Raw genomic sequence first — 20417 nt, forward strand, 5'->3', positions numbered from 1 at the left:
TGTGGTGCTTCTGAGTTAGCTCAAAGCAGAGCAGTGGCTTGTTTTTGCTTTGTACAGAAAGTCTGGGTACCACACTGTAGACATCCTGTAAGTCCTAACCACACCTTGTCTGACCCAGACAGAGACTGAGAAAGCAGGGGGAACTGGGGGACACCAACCCACTGTCAACTTCTGGTTTAAATTAAATATGATTTAAAAATAATTTTTATAAAGTTCATGCTACAATTTTAAAGACTATTTCTGTGGGCTTTTAATCCTGGACACAATTTTCAAAACAGCATGATGGAGGTAAGAACTTTAAAAACACACCAGAATGTAAATAACAGGGAAATCCTTTTCAACCCAAAGCATTAGACGTACAGTTCTGTGTGGTGATCTAGACAACCATACAGGTTTAAAGCAATCATATTTTATTATACAGCTATGAACAGAAAATGAACAGAAATACACAGTATACTTACCTGTACATGTGAACCTACTTTTGAAGCTACGATTCTTATTATAGCTCATACTGACTTGAATTTTACAGCTCATAACTATGTATAACCTTATTGCATTAAGGACAATGTCTACATGGGAGATTCACAGCTGGACCACATCAGGTATCAGCAGTACATTCAGACCTGTGCCTCAGATTCGGGTGTGTCTTCCCTGACCCTGGAGCACACATCATTACAGTGTGCCTCAGATGCGGGTGCGTCTTCCCTGACCTTGGAGCACACGCATCGTTACAGCTTGAGCTCATTTGCTATTTTGGATGCAATGTTCTTAAAGGCAATAGATGTCCCAGATATTCGCTTGAAGCGGACCCCATTGAGCGAGAGCCGAGGCAACTTGCAGACTTCCATCTCCCACTGTACGAGGCTGTCCTGCCTTGCGTCTCCGTGGACACAGAAGAGCAGGAACCTCTCTTTCTGTTCATAGTCACAGGTGTTGGCATCCAACACTTTGCGGATCTCTCTCACCATGTCATTGGGGTCCATTGAACTAGTGGTCTTCATGCTCCAAGTGAACCGCAGAGACCTCGGCTTGGCCTCCTTACCCTCTTCCTTGTCTCTCTCTTTTGGCTCTCCTGATGGACCCCTAGAAGGCAAAGGGAAAATGAAAACAAAGTTCTCCTCAGCAGAGAAACCTCAGCCATAGAACATGAGTGGCAATTCCAGTGTGCATGCAGCCAGCCCTCAGAGGGAGCAGAGATGCATGTTACTGCCATCCTGTAAACAGGCCTGGGGCACCATATACTTTGGCATTTAGCATCTTCAAAGCAAAACTTCAAAAGCGGCAAACTGTCTTAAGTGCATCTGTTCTGGGGAAGAAATTTGCAGCTGAAAGTGAAAATGTAATAGTTTTTCCTATATTTTTGGGGTCAGTTCTAAAAAAACAGATTTGCCATTTACCAGATAGACATGTCCCCCATATGTGCGTGTACAAACACACACACACACACACACACACACACACACACACACACACACAAAACCCACACACACTTTCAAATATACATCCATCCATACATACAAGCACACACACCTTTACAAAGATACACACAGACACATATCAGGTACCACTAGGATTCCTCTTATAAAACACAGTATTGAAGTATAAACATTTTTGTTTTTATCCTCTTTGTTAAGAGCAATGTTATAACTGCATGTAGGAAGCCACGGCTTGTGCTGGCAGAATCCGCCATTGCAAGATGGCGCTGGCATCCGGTGCTCCTCCTAGTAAACAAGTAAACCGCACATGTGCTATGGTAAAAGCGCGCCAAGTCACAGCCCATCCCAGGGCGTTTTGGCGGGCAACGAGTCAGCAGCCAATCAGAGGTGAACACACCGCTCTAAGGGTATATAAGCAGTGCCTTTTCCGGGCCTGGGGTCTTCCTCCATTTCAATTTGGAATAAACGTTTGCTGCGGAAGGATCCTAGTGTGGTGTCCGCGTGTGTCCTTGCTGGCGAGACGATTGCACGCGGGCCACAAGTGGTGCCGGAAACCCGGGAAAATTCACCATCGCCGGCACTGAGAAGACCCCCGTTTACGGGAAGGGTTCAGAACCGCAGGACAAAGGTAAAGCTCTGAGAGGCATGTTTGGACTTGATCTATTTCGTCTCCCTCCCCAGGCGGCATTCGTTCTCTTCCTTCTGGTTTTGTGGGATGAGAAATGCCACTCGACTGTAGCGGAGGGCCAGGGAGTGCTAGACGGATTACAGGCCAGCGGGTCAGAAACAGAGCAGCATAAGCGCTTAAGAGCTCAGAAAGAAAAAAGAAAAAAAGGCACGTCTAAGAAAAGAAACCCTTCCAAAGACACACAGTCCGAGGAAGCGAAAGATGAGGGAAAGGACGCCCTGGGAGAGGAACGTAGGAAAGGAGAAAAGGCCCCAGAAAAGAAACCTCTTTATCCGGTAAAGGAACTGGAGGCCTCGGGGCTTGGTGGCTCTGAGTCGGAGGAGCTAACTTCCTCTGAAGAGGAAAGAGCTGCTTCAGGTGGGAAGAGCAGGGTTAGGAAGAATTGGAAAACTAAACAAACAAACAAACAAAACAAAACAAAACAAAACAAAACAAAACAAAACAAAAACCAGGGTACTGAGGTGTTACAATAGCTGCCTGCTACATCTCCAATGAACGAGATGAAAAGTTACATCTTGAATATGAGAGAGAGAGAAAGGGCTTTAGAAAAACAGTTGTCCTCTCTCTGAGCTGTGTCAACAAAAAAGAATGTAAAGGCTATTTCAGAGCTCATCTAGAAAAAGAAAGAAATTCGGTAGACGTCCTGAATTTCTCTTTATTTAGCTCCTAAATGTCCTTCTTTGTTGTCTGTCCTTGGCGCGCCAATGTCCACGTGTTTGTCTTTTGTTTCATTGTCTAAATGTTCTGTGTTTGTTACATATTCAAAAGAAAAGATCGTTAAAACTGCTTGATCCAACTCTTGGGCTAGTTTAACTTTGTTTTAAAGGCAGTCTTAATTTACACAGCAGAGGCTGATAAGCTACCCTACACCTGTAGCTAAGAGTTGAGCTGAGCTGAAAAAGCCTTTCCAGGAATTGAAGTTGGCATAAGCTGCTTTTAAAAGAGACCAGTGGCTTTTTGGGTTTTATAAGGAAGCTAAGAGTTGGTTTGTCCTAGAAAAATCTCTGTGACAAGGTGCTTTTCTCTTGAAATTACAGCTAGAAAAGGCAAGAAATTTTGTTTGGTCTAAATATATAAGATGCATAGCCACTTCATTGTTGTTTCTGATTGGTTTTAAAAGTATAAAAATGTTCTACATGTCTTGGTTATAGATTATTGGCTTAAATTATTGGGTGTGATTAGAAATTTACAACTTTGGTAACGGAAAGTTGGCGTAAAACTAACTCAAGGTTGGAGTCATTCAGAAACCAGATGTATAAAAAATAAGATTTTAAAACAATATCTCTTCAATGAGATATTAAAAGCTGCTTCACACATTCATGTATAAGAATTGACAACAAAACTTTGTAACATAAAGGTAATCTACTTGGTGTTGATTTTAGAAAAAATAGATTGTTTACATTGCTTCTGGTTTTGCTTCTCAAAATTATAGTTATACTCTAATGTTACAAAAGAAATTTAAAAATTTAGTTAAACTGCCAGTATTCCATTGGCTACAGTTGGCAGTTCTAATCTTGAGTTTGGGATTTTTTGATTCATCAGGATCTGGCCATAGCTTACACAGAACCATAAAGATAAAAGATGTTTTAAATGTGGAAATTTAGATAGTTTTAAAGTGACTGTCCCAAGAACAGAGGCTTGAGCAACAGTCAGGTGACCAAGGTTACACGACAAACTTGTCCTTGGTGCAGGAAGGATAATCTTTGGGCCAGGCCTCAGGATATAGGCCAAGATTAAAAACATTTACATTTAAATTAAGGCTATACACAGAGTGGGCGAGGCAGGAGCTTGGATTTCAGACATTCCTTTTGTCCTGACCTGCCCCTAGAAGGGTGTTTTCTAGAATTTGTTTATTGCCTTGTTTGTTCCTTAGGGAGGTGTCAGCCTCAGACTCAAAAGAAATTCACAACAGCTTATGGGCCAGGAGTTAGAGATAATGAAAAGTTAAACATTTAAATCTCTCAGTGTATATTATTCATTGTATATTTTGTTAGCTGATCTCTCTAAAGGAGTTTTTCTGTATGCCTTTGCCCTAATACAATGAGCTTTAAATTTTAGAGTGCTTATCACTCCAGAAAAGATTAAAAGACAATATCTTTTCAGTATTTGGGAACTTAGTTATATCTTAAACAGATTGTGGCACAGAAAATTCCAATAAGAATGGATAATTGGGGCTAGAGAGATGGTTCCACCGTTAAAGGCTAGACTCACAACTAAAAATATTAGAGTTCAATTCCCAGCAACCACATGGTGGCTCACAACCATTTGTAGTGGGATCTAGTGCCATCTTCTGGCTTGCAGGCGTACATACAAAAAATGGTTTACTTTTAATGATTCTCAAAAGTTGTTAACAGATATTAATCGGCTAAAACCTCATCTTCAGCTTACCATAGAAGAACGTAAACCTCTGTTGGATATTCTCAAGGGAGATGCAAGTCCTAATTCCCCTCGACAGTTAACTGATGAGGGATAGATAGCTTTGTAAAAGTATAGAGTAAGCTGTTAGTTATCAAAAGATAAATTATATAGACTATGATAAATTGTTGGCTGTTTACATTATTGCTACTCATGTGCTCACAACAGCCCTTTGGCAAAAGAAATCATTTATGTGGAGTCATCCTTCATCTATAAGTAAAGAACATCTTATTATGAAATTATTACAGTGTTAATACAGGATTGTAAGATAGAATCCTGAAAGTATTTTGGATGAAATGTTAATTCTTTATTTCAAATAGAATTTAAGTTGATTATTGGAGAATAATGATATTTGGCCTATTACATGGCAAAGTTTTTACACTTCTCAAAAGTTGAACAATTTTGTCGCCAAATGGAGGTGACCCATCTGACGAATCTCCCTTATAACCCTCAATTTTTTAAAAATCTGGACAGTCAGGGCCATTTGGCTGCTGACCGTCACTGTTTAGAGCCTGACAGGCCAAAAGAGATGGTCAAATGGAAGGACATTTTGACCGGACAATGGAAAGGCCCGGATCCTATTTTAATAAGAGCCAGGGGAGCGGTTTGTGTTTTTCCGCAGGAAGAAGACAACCCGTTTTGGCTACCAGAGCGACTGACGCAACGACTCGTGATATTAGGAGATTACACCCAGGCGGACCCTCCAAACTCTGATGACAGCCCTCATGCTGATCCAAGGGATACAGGTTCCTAGTATATCGGGGGAACAATGATGGGCCATATTATCTGCCTTTCCAAAACCCATACCAGTCAGACATAATGTAGCTAATCTGCCCAGGAAATTGTCTCAATATCTTACAGGAAATTGGTCAGAAAACTTCGATGAGACACTCAAAAAATTGAGAGCGGCTGTGGTGGCCATCAACTCGACACGCTTGGATCTGTCCCTGACTGAGGGACTCTCCTCCTGGATCTCTTCAGCTTTCTTCTTTTTTTTTAAAGTGGGTGGGAGTAGGCCTGTTTGATACGCCCTATGTTGCGGATTAGAGTTCATGCTTTGGTTGGTTTGCAAACTCAGAGCTCAACAAAATCGTGACAAGGCTATTATTGCCCAGGCACTAGTGGCCATAGAACTAGGGGCTTCCCCTGCAGTGTGGCTATCACTGCTTCGAAAATAAGTAGTCTCCCCCTCACTAGTGGTGGTGCTAAATGTTGGGCCGTCAGCCGTTGCACCCCAAGGGATTTGCTCATTGCACTGGGTCAGTGAGGAGTCTTGGCCTGGCTGGTCCTTGTCTGTGTAGCTGTGGTACCTGAATTTTGAGGCAAACAGCCCTTGCATCCCTAGGAGATGACTCCATTGCACAGGGATGGGTGTTTGCATCTCTTTCTGTTTCCCTTAGCCCTTGCACCCAGAGGACTTGTTTCCATTGCACCTGGTAGGGTAAGGGAGACCGTCTTAAACTATTAGTCCTTGATCGCTTATTCCCCCATGATGGAATTTGCTTGATCGGGCTTGAGTTTGAGTCATATTGGTACCGTGCCAGACAGGCCAAGGGCAGCTCCATCTTTTCATCTCCAGGCCAGCTGCCATTGGTCCCAACGGCGGGAATAGGTTGATGCCATATGCCAGAGGTACACCATGAGCTGTGAGTTTACCCGATGATGGGCATTACAAGGCTATTATTGCCCAGGCCCTAGTGGCCATAGAACTAGGGGCTTCCCCTGCAGTGTGGCTATCACTGCTTCGAAAATAAGTAGTCTCCCCCTCACTAGTGGTGGTGCTAAATGTTGGGCCGTAGAACGAAGGCCACAACCTGGGGCGCACATTCTGAGAATGCCAGGTGTGGGTGCGCGACCCTCGTAGCCTAAGACAGGGAGCTCACCATTCTTTGGTGCTGGCTATGGAAGAACGTCAGCTAGCCTAAGACACGGGACATTGACCAGTGCCTGTTTAACAAAACAAAAGGAAATAGCCAGTAGACAGATTCCTCAGCCGCTGTACCCCAAAGGCTTTTGGTGAAGACACCCTATGAAGCCTCAAACATATCTGTACACAGTCCCTGCCCACTAAGGTGTTCGTTCCACGGATAGTAGGTCTGGTAAGTCAATGACGGAGCGGACGGATAAGCCTCGGCCACCTAAGACAGGGCAGCCCCGGGTGGGGAGGCTGACCCAGTGACGGGTAAGAGTTTGAGCACCGCCCTCCAAAAAGACTCAGACCCGCCGTGAGACCCCCAAATATGGGAGTTACGAAACCTTCCCAGGGATCTCAACTACCACCCTCTGTAATAAAACAAAAAAGGGGGAGAAGTAGGAAGCCGCGGCTTGTGCTGGCAGAATCCGCCATTGCAAGATGGCGCTGGCATCCGGTGCTCCTCCTAGTAAACAAGTAAACTGCGCATGTGCTATGGTAAAAGCACGCCAAAGTCAAAGCCCATCCCAGGGCGTTTTGGCGGGCAACGAGTAAGCAGCCAATCAGAGGTGAACACACCGTTCTAAGGGTATATAAGCAGTGCCTTTTCCGGGCCTGGGGTCTTCCTCCATTTTCATTTTGGAATAAACGTTTGCTGCGGAAGGATCCTAGTGTGGTGTCCGCGTGCGTTCTTGCTGGCGAGACGATTACACGCGGGCCACAACTGCAGAGGAAAGAGGTTTCTACCCTACAGTGGGGAGGTGAGCCACAACTCTGTCAGGGTGTCTCGGCAGCATGCTTGCTCTGGTTTTGAAGGTGCCTGTGGTCCCCACCCACCCCTTGCCTCTCACTGTCTGCTCTCTCCTACTGGGACCCACTGGCTTCCACGCTGTTCCTGATCACAGGTCTGAGCTCTCATCTCCAACGTCTGCACAGGCCAGGAGGCTCCGCTTGGCTCCACGGAAAACCTTCTCTTGCTTTTCCATCTTTGCTTCTTATCCTCATCACAGTCCCTAATTGCCAGCTCCTGACCTGGCATGGCCACCCCTCCTTAGTCCCCTCTTCCTTCCTAGTCATGGTATTCACACGCACTGACCACTTACTAGGCTCCTTACAGATGGATCACTTGCCAGTTCCTAGATCCTAAGCTTCAGCATGCTTGCCTGTGTCACTCCTGACACACCCCAGGCATCCAGAACCACACTGGGCACAAGAGATGACTAGCACATTGAAGAAACTATACCTTTGAGTGATATTTATGTCTCTTCTAGAAATATGTACATATGCATTTATATATAATATATAAAAACATTATAAAATATAAAAAGGAACATAAAGTGTTTGTTCCTTTCATTCCCAGATATCTGAGCCTCTAAAGTGCTAAAAGCTGATCAAGAAAATACATGCCAGACTGCTGAATGGATACAATGTATTTGCTGAATGGATACAATGTATTTACTTCATTGTCTTCTCTGTTTTCTCTGGGGAAAACCCAGAAAGCATGCCAACATAGAGTTTTAGACTGTGGTGCAAGACTGAATACTCACCTAAATATATTACTATTGTCAAATCCTCTGCATATCCGTTACCTTGGTGCTATGCATGATCCCAGGAAGGCTAACCTTAGTGACACCCCATCAGAGAGGACAGTGCACTTTTACCTATTAATCCCTTGCTCTGAGCTACTTTTCTGACAAAACAAAAAGCCCAATTCTTTACCAAGTATGCAATTCAGATTTGTGAGTTACAAACTCAACATTGATAAGCTTGAATTTCACTCCATGCTAGGTGACATCAGGAAACCCCATGACCCTCTCACTATGAAGGCTCACAGTGCGGATGCTATTAAGTGACCACGCTGCCCACCGTCCCCAGGTGTGGGTGCGCCCGGCACCTGCCCACAGTCCCCAGGTGTGGGTGCGCCCGGCACCTGCGGCTCACCTGGCTGTGTCAGTTCTGCCACTGGCTTCGCCTTCACTCGGATCCCTCAAAAGGAAAGAGAAGAGTGAGATTTAGCAATTTTAAAAGCAAAAAGAAGATCAAGAAAACCCATAACTAAAATGACACTGACGTCAGCTTGCCCATTATTGCTGAGTCTGAATCCTTCTCCCCGCTTTCACCGTAATGCCAGCTACTGCTATGGCTTGAGTAGCTATCTACTAGACACTGCCAGCAGGAGCTATCAAGGGAAAAGTTAGTTGTTTTAAACACAACCTTCCAATTCCAAGCTACAACTCTCATTTAATATTTATCTTTTGGCTTAGTTTAGTATAATCCAAGGTTAAACAGGTCTAATGACTATCAAATCAGTATTAAACTTCACATTATTACATGCACTTCTACAGGTTGTTGCTCAGTTGAGCAAACATGTTAATCTTGCAGCTAAACACAACGCATGTGTTGTGCAGCTAAGAGCAAACACGTTAATCTTGCAGCTAAACACAATGCATGTGTTGTGCAGCTAACGCTGTGCTTAGAAGATAGGAGGCTGAGAAGGCAGATCAGTGGGCAGAGTTCTTTTGTACAAGCATGATGTCCTGACTCATAAAGCAGTGCACATCTTCTGGAGACATCCTGGGGGTCTAGGGGCCAGTTAGGCTAGCCCAAGCATGAGCAATGGGCTCAAGAAATAGGTTAGAGAGTGACAGAGGAATGAGGAATGAACACACACACACACACACACAGTGCTGGCAGAAGAGAAGAAGAGAGGGAGATCGAGAGAGACTGAGATTAAGAAAGTTGAGCCCAGGGCTGAAGAGGTGGCTCAGTGAAGAGCACTGGCTGTTCTTCCAGAGGACATGGGTTCAAGTCCCAGCAACCAAATGGTGGCTCACAACTGTCCCTAATTGTAGTCCCATAGGATTGGCTGCTGTCTTCTGTTGAACATACATGTAGACAAAACAGCCATACACATAAACAAATCTTAAGAAAGGAAGGAAAAAGAAAGAAGCCAACATGGATTTCTAAAAGTAAATACTAATTCTTTAATACACAATGAATTATTTTAGAAGTACCAAGAGTTCATGCACAGTACGTCATCAGCCTAAGGAAGTAGGTGAGGCTAAAAATACAGACTGAATTATAAACAGAACTATAATCTTACCTAGATATCCATCTGTGAAATAAAATCAGAAAAATTGCTAATTGTCTTTGCACTGAAGGGGATTATGATTTTAAAGTCTTTCAAAAATTCTAACTACCCTGATGTTTAAAGATAAATAAACTGAGTCAAGTTATAGCCTGATATTCAAACATTAGCAGGCAGCTTATGAGAGAATAAAAAATACCTTGGGAAGCAAGGAAAATCACCATTTCAAATGCTTAAGTTTTTTTTTAAAATGTTTTAGCCTTTTTCACATTTAAATCTTTATGTAAAATGCACACAGCAGGATCAACATCAGCACACCCTCCTCCCGTCTAGTGCATTAGCACAGAGCTGCTATACATCAAACTCGGTCTGGGCACTAAACACTACAGACATCCTAAGCCTGCAGGGCTCGAACTACAGGCCTCTTCCATAGATGTATTGTGAAAAACAAACAAACAAACAAACAAACAAGCTATTTTTCAGAAGCAAAAAGAATAATAAAGTATATTTGCAATCTCAAATATAATTGCCATTTTCACTAGCTGGGTTATTAAATACTCAGTGCCATCTGTAAATTATTTTATTCTAGCAAACTGAAGTAAACCCGTCTCTGAGCTGGTTCGCCATGCAGTGCCATCTCAGCTGTGTGAGATGCTGTGGTACACTGCATAGAAGGGCAGTGCTTGGCCTTAACAACAAGCAGTGACCCCGCTGACCCTGCAGCAGAGAGGAGACACTTGCATTCAGAAGGACTGTGCTGTCGTATGTGCTGACACAGAGGACACTGCTGCTGGGCCTGAGCTCCGCACATCTGCAGTGGGAGCTCCCTACACCTTACTACCCTTACTATAACAAATAGCAATCTGCTCGCATGGTGGCCCTACTACTGAGAGGGTAGGTCCAGCCTACTGAGGAGAGGGCAGTAGTGTCACACAACCTAACAAGTTAGCTCTAAGTGGGAGGCAGACAGACACAGAAGCACAGCTGGCTGCAACAGCTCATGCAGCTTAGCATGGCTCTGTGATACAAAAGCAAAAACCATATATACAGCAGTTTGTAGGCAACTGAACACACAGGCTATCCCCTTCCACTTACGAAGACAGCGAGCCTAGTGTAGAAGCAGTGGCAATTATTGGCAGGCATTTGAGGGACAAGATTCCAAGAAGAATGGATATCAAGACAAACTCCTGTGGGCGTGCAGAGGTGCCTTTGAGGTGGGAGGAATCAGATAGGAGGAACAGGCATGTGACATGTGCCTTATATGCCCCTACAATTAAGAGCCCTTTTTCTTCCTCTTTCCAACCCCCCTTCTCTTTCTAGTGTCTAGGGATCAAACTGAAAGCCCTGTGCATTGCGGGCAAGCTACACAGTCAGGCCTACTGCATGGCTTTATATCACGGAGTGACTTACAGACTTAGACTGCCGAAAGTGCGCGTGAGAATGAAGGAGACCTGGAAGGAGGTGAGACCTGACAGTGGTTTCCACTGTGAGGCAGGGCAGCAAAGGCAGCCACCCTGACTGTCCTGAGAAAGCCATTTGCAAAGGTGGGAAGGAAGCAAAGACAATGCTAAGGTGCCTGGGAGGACAGCACTACCTAACACTTCTAGAGAGAGAAGAACGAGGGAGACAGATCAGAAGCTGAAACTGACTGATTGAGGATGTAGAGAGGCAGAGCTTGGGGCAACTCGATCCATGGGGAAGAAGCCCTGGGAGATCTGGGTTCAAGCCTGAGGCTGTTAAAAGTGAGATGGCATCTACTGCCACATCTCCTGCAGATCACCAAGAGAAGACAGAAAACTGACAGAGACCATCCAAAGTCTGTCCTGTATACTCTGATATTTAGAGGTCAATAGGGAAAGGCAAGGAAATCTGGAAATTACCAGCCAAGGAGCCTGGGAGGGAGCAGTTGGTTTGTGAGGCAGGAAAACCAGCCAAGGGAGGGAAGTAGTTCAACCTTGAAAGAAACCACACTCCTCACTGCTCTATCTACCATGCCAGTGACCGGCAGTCACACTAGCACCTTGCAATGGCTGCCAATACCATCCTCTGCTGATTCCCTGCTGACTGTTGGCTTCTGTTTTTCGCTTACAAGGTGCCACTCTGCACACCTGTCCAGTCAGCATCAGGCCACTGATGGTCTGCTAAGATACTTGCATTTGAGGACTTAAGGGTTGAAACTCAGCTATGTGGTCCTACACGCGGAAAAGGGGGAGGCTGCTGCTCTTCTCTACCTAACCAAGTTTTCTGTGTGCTTGTGGCGAGTTGCTATGTTTGGAATAACAATCTGCCTTCTTCTGTGTTCTGGGATTAAAGATGTGAGCCACCATGGCCAGCTTCTCCAGTCACTCTGGAAAACCAGGACCACCAGAGATACTGCAAGTAAACACCAGTGTTGAATCAATCAAAATCTCTTCGTTCCCTGACTTGAGGCTTAGCTCATATGAATGTATGATACGGACCCTTAGAAACTATCATGCCTTGCGGACGACTCATCCTAACGCTTCCTTGTTAGCTGCATTCTGCTTTAGCCCACAGCTTATTGCTCACAGATTGTTTCTTCCATGACTTTAAGACTCAGAGGGCCCAGATCCCACCTTCTTTGTCTTTACAGCACTCTACATAGTGGAGTGTTTATGTGGCAAGGCTCAAGTCACATGGGCTGGTATTAATGGGTCAAATTTACATCAGTCTGCACTTGCTCGGCATTCATACAACCTATGTGCAGTCCACAAGCAAGACTAATTTGTATGAGGTACAGCTATACTATTTCACTAGATTATTAGTCTGTTAAACACACATATATCTTGTGTCTATTTTGATGTTCAGCTTTTTAAATTTTTCTTGCTTCTTTTTTTTGGGGGTGGGGGTTTCGAGACAGGGTTTCTCTGTGTAGCCCTGGCTATCCTGGAACTCACTCTGTAGACCAGGCTAGCCTTGAACTCAGAAATCCGCCTGCCTCTGCCTCCCAAGTGCTGGGATTAAAGGCGTGCGCCACCACCGCCCGGCACTTCTTATTTTTATGTGCACTGGTATTTCCCCTGTATGTATGTCTGTGTGATTGTGTCTGATTCTCTGGAACTGGAGTTATAGAAAGTTGTGAGCTGTCGTGTGGGTTCTGGGAATAGAATTTGGGTCCTCTGGAAGAGCAGCCAGTGCTCACAACTGCTGAGCTGTCTCTCTAGCCTCTGGTGTCCAGTTTTTAAGTAATCATGTGACCTTAAACTTACTATACAAAGTCAAAAAAGTTAAATGATAAGCATGATTTGAAAGGATTTTAAACATACATACATACATAGTAATACATATATAATGTATATAATGTTATACATATACACATAAGTATATATATAATATATACACATATATACTATATTAGCCTAGTGGGTAATGTGCTTGCCACCAAGCCTGATGCTCTGAGCTGAATCCCTGAAATCTCATGGTGACAGAGCGATGACTCTTACGAGGATTCTTTGATCCCACTTTCCACACGCTAGGGCATGTGCTTCTCCTCCCCACCTCAGTAAATAAGCTGATTATTGCCTGCCACTGGCGAGGGAGGCAGAGCAGTGAGGAGGGCTAGCTCTTGTATCTTTCAAGCTTAGATGTGTATTTAATTCCTTCTCATAAATAAAACACTTTAAATCTTAGCTAATTTTTACATCTTTTCTTTTTTTTATCCTTCTTTTTCCTCTTTTATTGTTGGAGACAGAGTCTCTCTCCATAGCCTTGACTGTCCTGAGACTCGCTCGCTATGTAGACCTGGCTGTCCTGGAGCTCAGAGATCTGCCTGCTTCCTCATGTTGGGATCAAAGGTGTGTGCCACCACACCTGGCAAAATGTTTTTTATGTGAACTTTTGGCTCCGTTCTACAAAAGGTTTAGATTTTCTTTTGTGACGGGGCCCTCTGCATCTCAGGCTGGGCACAGATCCAGTGACCTTGATCTTCTGGTCTTCGTGCCACCACTTCCTCAGTGATGGCTTCCACAGGCTGGCACTAGACCTTGGGATTCGTGCATGCCCAGCAATACCTGACCAACCGAGATACATCAGCCCGTAAGTTCTTATTTTTAATTTCTCTTTCTTAAGGAAAAAGATTATTTCTTCCTGGTGTTTTATTCCCAATTCCTGTAAAAATGAGTGAGATGCCATAAAGCCATTCTAGAAAAATCACAGTACAGGTGACAGCAAAGAACCAAGCTTCCTCTTCAGAGAAAGCAAGCACAGCCTGAGGGTACTGACCTGCGGACGAACTTGGAGGTGATTTTGCTGATTATCCCCGTGGACGTTCCCCTCCTGGCATGTGCAAATGCACCCGTTTCATGGGATGGGGAGGCAGGTGGGCCATTATAAGCTGCACTGCGTCGCTCTCGGAGCTGCTCCCCGTGGAAAGTGCTTCTGCTGGAGCTCCCTCGGGGGAAGCGGGTCCTGTCAGGGGTGCTGGCACTGATGCTGTGAGCAGACGGGGAGGCAGCAGGCGCTCTCTGAGCTGCACTGCTGGGAGAAATTAAGACGTATTATTCAGAATAATGACAGGGGCAGCTTTCACTCAGCCGAAGACTGGGGAGGGGAAAGGCGTGGTTATTTCTGTTGGCCCAGTGATTTTTATTCACATTAGAAATGAGGTGCATGGGAGAATTAATTTACTATATCATTATACAAAGAGGAGATGCCAATTTAAAACTGTATTTTTACTGTATCTTATAACATTTCTGACATGAAGACAAAGCTGTCAGAATCTAGAATGCCAACCTGAGTGCAGCACATGGATTTTTAATTACATAATCTGCATACCTGAAATCTCAAATGGTTCAAAATCCAAAAATTGTTTAAGCACTGATATGACACTGCACATGAAAAATTCCATGTGTGACCTTATGAGATGTCCACTGAAAACACACTACGAAATGATCTGTGGCTGTGCATGTCAGGCATGCTAGACATCTAAGTGAGTTTCATGACGAAATTCAAATTCTAACCCATTTATCTCATTATGCATGCCAATATTGTGGAATTGGAAAATGTCAAAAATCCAAAAGGCTCCTGGGCCTAGGAATTCCAGATGAAGGGCATTCAACTTGAATGCTTTTACAGAATGAATTTTATTGTTCGTCAAAAAGCCTTTTCATACATCACCCCATGTTTCTTCGTGAGACCCCAGGGGAAACAGCACTGCACGGAGCTATCAGTGTGACTGATAGAATCTAATCACTGAAGCAATGACACATTTCAGAAGTCCTACATGCGGTGAACCTTACAAATGTGAACTGAACATAAGCCTGAGCGGCTATCAGTGCGCCTGCCCCACTGACACCACGCCTGCTAAGACCCGCGGCTGTGGTGCCAATAGAATTTGGTTCTGGTCCCATTTTTTGAGTGGGGTTGGGAGTTCAAGACAGAGTTCCTCTGTGTAATAGCTTTGGCTGCCCTGGAACTTGCCTCATAGACTAGGCTGGCCTTGAACTTACAAAGCTCCACTAGCCTCTGCCTCCCCAGCACTGGGATGTGAGCCATCACAGCTGGCTTTTTGTGCGTCTCATTTTACTTACTTTTTATTTTAAAAGGTTAATTTGTTTGTGTGTGCCATGGAGTATGTGTGGAGGTGAGAAGACCTCTCCTGGGAGCTGCTTCTTTTCTTTCACTATCTGGGTTCCAGGGGTAGGCCAAAGGTTATCAGTCTTGGCGGTAAGCACCTTTACCACCTGTGTCCCATCTTGCCAGCCATTAAAATTACTTAATTACAGCCATTAAATTAAGTGATAAACTAGGCAACAGTGTTTAATGGGTGGATTAAAACCGCAATCTGTTAAGAATATTCTTCTGGAAAATGATTTCAAGTCGTTTTAGACGACTGCTAACGCACGCCACATCTCAGAGAGCTCCTGAGGAGACTGCAGAGAAAGCCATGTAAGCAGGACTGACCCAGGACGATACGCTTCAGAGCCATCTTTAATGGTTGGCAGTGTAACTTTAATAGGGTGGCCAGAGGTTGACATAGACTTCTGGTGGCGGGGACGTGCTGAGGGGCCAGCAGAGGCCACGGTGGAGCCTGCCGAGGACATGCTGCTGGCAGACATCTCTGTAAGGCTGACATAAAAGAAATATAGTTATTGAAACCTGAGAAAAAGATTACCTAAATCTCAATCAATTGACATTTTTACGATTGAAACACTTGAAAGAAACAAACACACTCTTAGTGATTAATCAAACAACTCTCCATTTAAGGTGTTTCCATTTGAAGAGCTCCCAGATTCTTGTTCTATGCTTGTGAATCTATGAAGGAAGGGCATATCTGTGGATGCGTGTCAGCTAAAAACCAGATGATTACTGTTGCAGTCTTTTTTCACTTATTCTAAGGTCTGTTTTGTATGACGTGTTGCTGTAAATCTTCCTACATTATTTAAGCATTAAGAAGTCACAGTCATATGAACAACGCCACTTCTACAGACAGTACCTCCTTCACTTACATTGTAGTGTCAGCTCATGCCATGAGTATCAGGCTAGCCAATTCCCAACTGTCAAGCCTACAGGATGTCACAGCAGGAAGCTACAGCCATCCTTGTGTGCCAACCGCTGAAGGAAACCAATGTGAGAACTGACTGCTGTTGGATGGTCAGAGCTGATGTTCTACCTCATCACAACACAGGCCTCATCCTCTGACGAGTCAGGTTTTCCAACTACACTAAAACTCAGTAAGAAGTCTGTGGTTCTACCTTCAGGTGAGATGACCACACTTCTTTAGAGGAAGGAAAGGAAGCGCTCATTACTTGGATATCATGTGAGTTGCTGAAGGCTAAGGGGCAGAGGAGCGACAGAGGCAGGGTACATACAGAGAGAAGACTCAGTCTGGAGGATCAGGTTGGGATTGTACACGCTGCATTGGTACCGAGTGATATTCGCATCCACATTTTATTCAGACACTTGGCAGTTGAGAGAAGTTACTTACTACTTCCCCAAATCCACTGGCATCCTTCCACTCAGGTACCAAGGCTAACAGCCCAGTGAGAGTGAGCGGCTACTGTGGTCTCACTGCTCAGATCTCCTCCCCTATGACCCACACAGCTACAGACATTTCAGCAAAGCTAATCTGCACCAATGGCAGAGCCACTGCTGCTGGGCCCCGTGACTCTCACCTGCTGTCTCTTCCATTCTGCAAGGCCGCATACCGGTCCGTGCCCCTCTCACACACATACGTATTCCTCCTCGCCATGCTACCACCAGAATATACGTTGTTCTAGAAGAAGAAAAATCAATTTAAAAATTGTAACTATATTAGTGTGAAATCAAAGAAATGTGTTTAAAATTGTTAATTATTAGAAAAACTTTATAGCATAATTTTAGTTGATTAGAATCTCACATAAGCAAGATCCAGTTTTTCTTCTTTCTCATATTCAGATGTTAGGAATAAAAAGTAAAGCAAAATCAAAACTAAACAACAACATGAGCCCAAGTCACACCCACGACTGCTTTAGTTTATAATCCCAGCCAGCGCTGGGAAGAGACAGGAAAGCTGCTTCCATTTACTCTGCCCGGGGAGTGGCAGGTTGAGTAAGGTCAGAGCAGAGAGTAGTCTGCCCTCAATCACAGCATGAACGGGCAGAGCGGAGTGTTCCTTCCAAAAGCCTCTGCAGCTCATGAACATCATAAGGACTAAAGCATGCCTGACTCAGGGTTGACAGATGGCTGTGCACTGCAGTCTAAGGATACACCTATAATCCCACATTTGAGTTAGGAGACAGGCTCCATGTCTCCTAAGATAAAGAACAGTAAAGAAGGGTAGCTAGGATGGGCTATTGTCCTTACTACCCAGAAGACTCCTGACCTGTATACCATCATGCCTGCCAAACCTTGACCATGTTACCAGGATAAAAATGGACAGGCATGATTTTCTGCTTTCTGTGTTTTTGTTTTGTTGTTTGTGGTGCTGGGAATCGAACCTGGGGTCTTGCAGATGCTAAGCAAGCACTTTACTGTAGAGTTGCATCCAAAGCCCTGGAGAGGTGACTTTTAAAAGGGATTAAAAAAACTCTTCTGTTTCATTCTTCAGTGAAAAATATCTTCTTATCCAATCTAGCTTTTACTCGTCTTTAAAATACAGTCACTCTAGCATTTGTTCAGTATGAGTAGTTAATAGCGATTTCCCCAGAGTCAGATGCAGAACGGGGAGATCGTAAGCAAAGCTGTGCAAGTGCAGCTTTATAAACCTTTCAGAATGCTGAAGAGACGTCTCAGCCAGCCTCTGGCAAAGGACCTGGGTCTGACTTTCAGCATCCATGTCAGGGGCCCACAATTTCTTGTAATTCTAGCTCCTGGGAGTCCAACGACCTCTTCTGACCTCTGAGGGCACCCACATGCATGTAGCAAAGACACAAATAAAAGTAATACATCTTTTTTAAAAAAAAAGAAGGGATGACAGAATTGTTGGAGGATGCATATCACTCCCAAAGAAAGGCTGAATAGATCATGCCACACGTGTCATTGATACGTAGAAAAGCCATGCAGTTACTACACAGATATCCCCATGCTCGTCTAGAAGGCTGCCACAGCACCTAAGAACAAAATAGATACAGTATTGACCTGTCATAGAAGGGATGAGACAGCTATGTTATGCTCAGTTTGGTTTTCTCTAGCAAAAATAGTCCCACAGAAGGATCTACCCAAGTTATTTTACAAGTTCAGAACGGAAGTAATAGACAGCAAAGAGGAAACTATAAATTTTGGCAGAATCTTCCAGCTTATGGTTTTTAAAAATGTTAAGTAACGTAGTATAGTTAATTTGAATGCAAGCTTTTTAAAAACAAATAAATACAGTCTGAGCACTCATTATTCACCTCAGCACTAAGGATTCTGAGGAAGTCTCTGTCAATATACAGGGACTGCAGGCCTGAGGAGACAGTGCAGCACCTGGCTAAGAACTGAGTGGGCACAGCTGTAAGCAGACTGGTGAGATGTGGACAGCCTCCACAGGAGGTTCCTCTGGGGACACAGGACTCGCACAATTCACAACAACAGAATTAGGACACAGTAGCATATAAGGACAGACAGGAGAGGACAAAGCTGAGTTGGCCATGCCAAGAAGGTCCAATCAGAGGGGACTGGCAGGCCACTGTGGAGAGTGGTGGAAAACACAGGAACAGTTTGTTTTTACTGCTATGCAGGTGCTGACCTTCTAAATAGTCCTCTAGCTCACAAAGAAATAAATGCTGGAAAAAAAAGGTATTTTTATCATTTCCAAGTAGATCAGGTAGAGGACAATAACAATTACACCACCACTATTTATTTTTATTTTATGTGTATGAGTGTTTTGCCTGCATGCATGTAAGTGTATCACACGGAGGCAGAGGTGGCTGTTAGATCCCCTGAGCTGGAGTTATGGATGGCTATGAGCCACCATATGGGTCCTAGGAACCAAACCTAGTCCTCTGTAAGAGGAAGTGCTCTTGACCGCTGCCATCCCTCCAGACTGAATACACTTCCCATGTTTAAAGTGGCATGCACACCTACTTTTTAGACTAGGAAGTGCTAAGCTGATTATATATTCACAAAAAGTATTGTCTCAATTACTATACATAATACTGGCACCAAAATTCTACCCCATTTGTGAGGAAGGCGTGTTGGTTTTGCTTTGGTACATCACTGCAGATTTTGAGTATCCCCCTCCCCCAATATACTAGAGAAAGGGTTCCTCTTCCTTCTGTTATTTAAGTTATGATTCTATTTCATCCTTGTACAGCTCTCCTTCCTTACGTTCCTGAGCTAACGTCTGCTCACCTATGTGGATTTCTTCACCTTATCCCCATCATTTGCCCATAAGACAGGTGGTTAGGTTTTAATTTCTGCCCCATTTTTACTCCCTGGACACTGCTGAGAATTTTCAGTGTATGTGTGTGGGGCTGTGCTTGTGTGTGTGTGTGTGTGTGCACGTGTGTATGTGTGTGTACAAGTATATACATATGTGGAGGTCAGAGGACAACTTTCTTCTCACTCTGGGGTCCTGGATGACACTCAAGTTTGCCAGGCACGGTGGCAAGCATCCTTATCCACTGAGCCATCTTACTGGGCCTTGCTAAGTTATTTGATTATTTTAGCTTATGTATTTTACAGCAACATGTTATGTTCTCTTCCTGTGAGAATATCCTAAGTAGTACAGTGTTTTAAATAGTCATTGTGCAGCCAAACATCTGACACATTTTATGCCTAAGAATATAGTTCTCATGTTTAGATATAAACTTTTAGGCCTAAAGTATTTTTCTCCTCCAACAGTTTCAAAATTCGACTGCATCTTCTAGTGTGTCTTCTATTGATAGAATGTCAGAGGGCAGACTGACTCTGCTCCGTTATGGCCATCAGCTCTCCCACTGACATAGCTAACAATTCTTCACCTTGCTGTCTGTGTCTACAAACCCACTTCAATGCACATTTTTTTTTTTCTGGTTTCGTTCGTCATTCTGGGTCTTCTCTTTGTACTGTTATCATTCCCTCAAATATCAACTGACCTCCTGTACCTCAAACTCCTACTGTCTCAGATGTCACCCGCCCAGTCCTCACCTCCAGAGTCACCTGCCCTGTCCTCACTCACCTCCAGATGTTACTCTGTCCTCACTCACCTCCAAATGTTACCCACCCTGTCCTCACTCACCTCAAGATGTCACCCATGCTGTCCTCACTCACCTCCAGAGTCACTTGCCCTGTCCTCATTCACCTCCAGATGTCACCCTGTCCTCACTCACCTCAAGATGTCACCCATGCTGTCCTCACTCACCTCCAGAGTCACTTGCCCTGTCCTCACTCACCTCTAGATGTCACCCTGTCCTTACTCACCTCCAGATGCCACCACACTGTCCTCACTCACCTCCAGATGCCACCACACTGTCCTCACTC

General features: G+C 44.3%; 1 protein-coding gene across 2 annotated transcripts in view; it reads right to left on the reverse strand.

Moving 5' to 3' along the window:
- Positions 1–387: 387 nt before the first annotated feature.
- Mark1 (microtubule affinity regulating kinase 1) overlaps positions 388–20417 on the reverse strand; it is a 111344-nt gene continuing 91314 nt past the window's right edge. The window contains exons 14-18 of one of the 2 annotated variants that reach the window (XM_028758123.1): positions 16670–16770; positions 15459–15623; positions 13779–14030; positions 8393–8437; positions 388–1083 (exon numbers count right to left, since the gene is read on the reverse strand). In XM_028758123.1, coding sequence (XP_028613956.1) covers positions 729–1083; positions 8393–8437; positions 13779–14030; positions 15459–15623; positions 16670–16770 — 918 coding nt within the window. In that variant the 3' untranslated portion in view covers positions 388–728. Of the gene's footprint in view, positions 1084–8392; positions 8438–13778; positions 14034–15458; positions 15624–16669; positions 16771–20417 lie in introns of both variants that reach the window. The other variant, XM_028758114.1, reaches the window with a different exon arrangement.

The sequence above is a fragment of the Grammomys surdaster genome, unplaced genomic scaffold (assembly GCF_004785775.1).
Source record: "Grammomys surdaster isolate TR1022 unplaced genomic scaffold, NIH_TR_1.0 130, whole genome shotgun sequence".
Taxonomy (NCBI): domain Eukaryota; kingdom Metazoa; phylum Chordata; class Mammalia; order Rodentia; family Muridae; genus Grammomys; species Grammomys surdaster.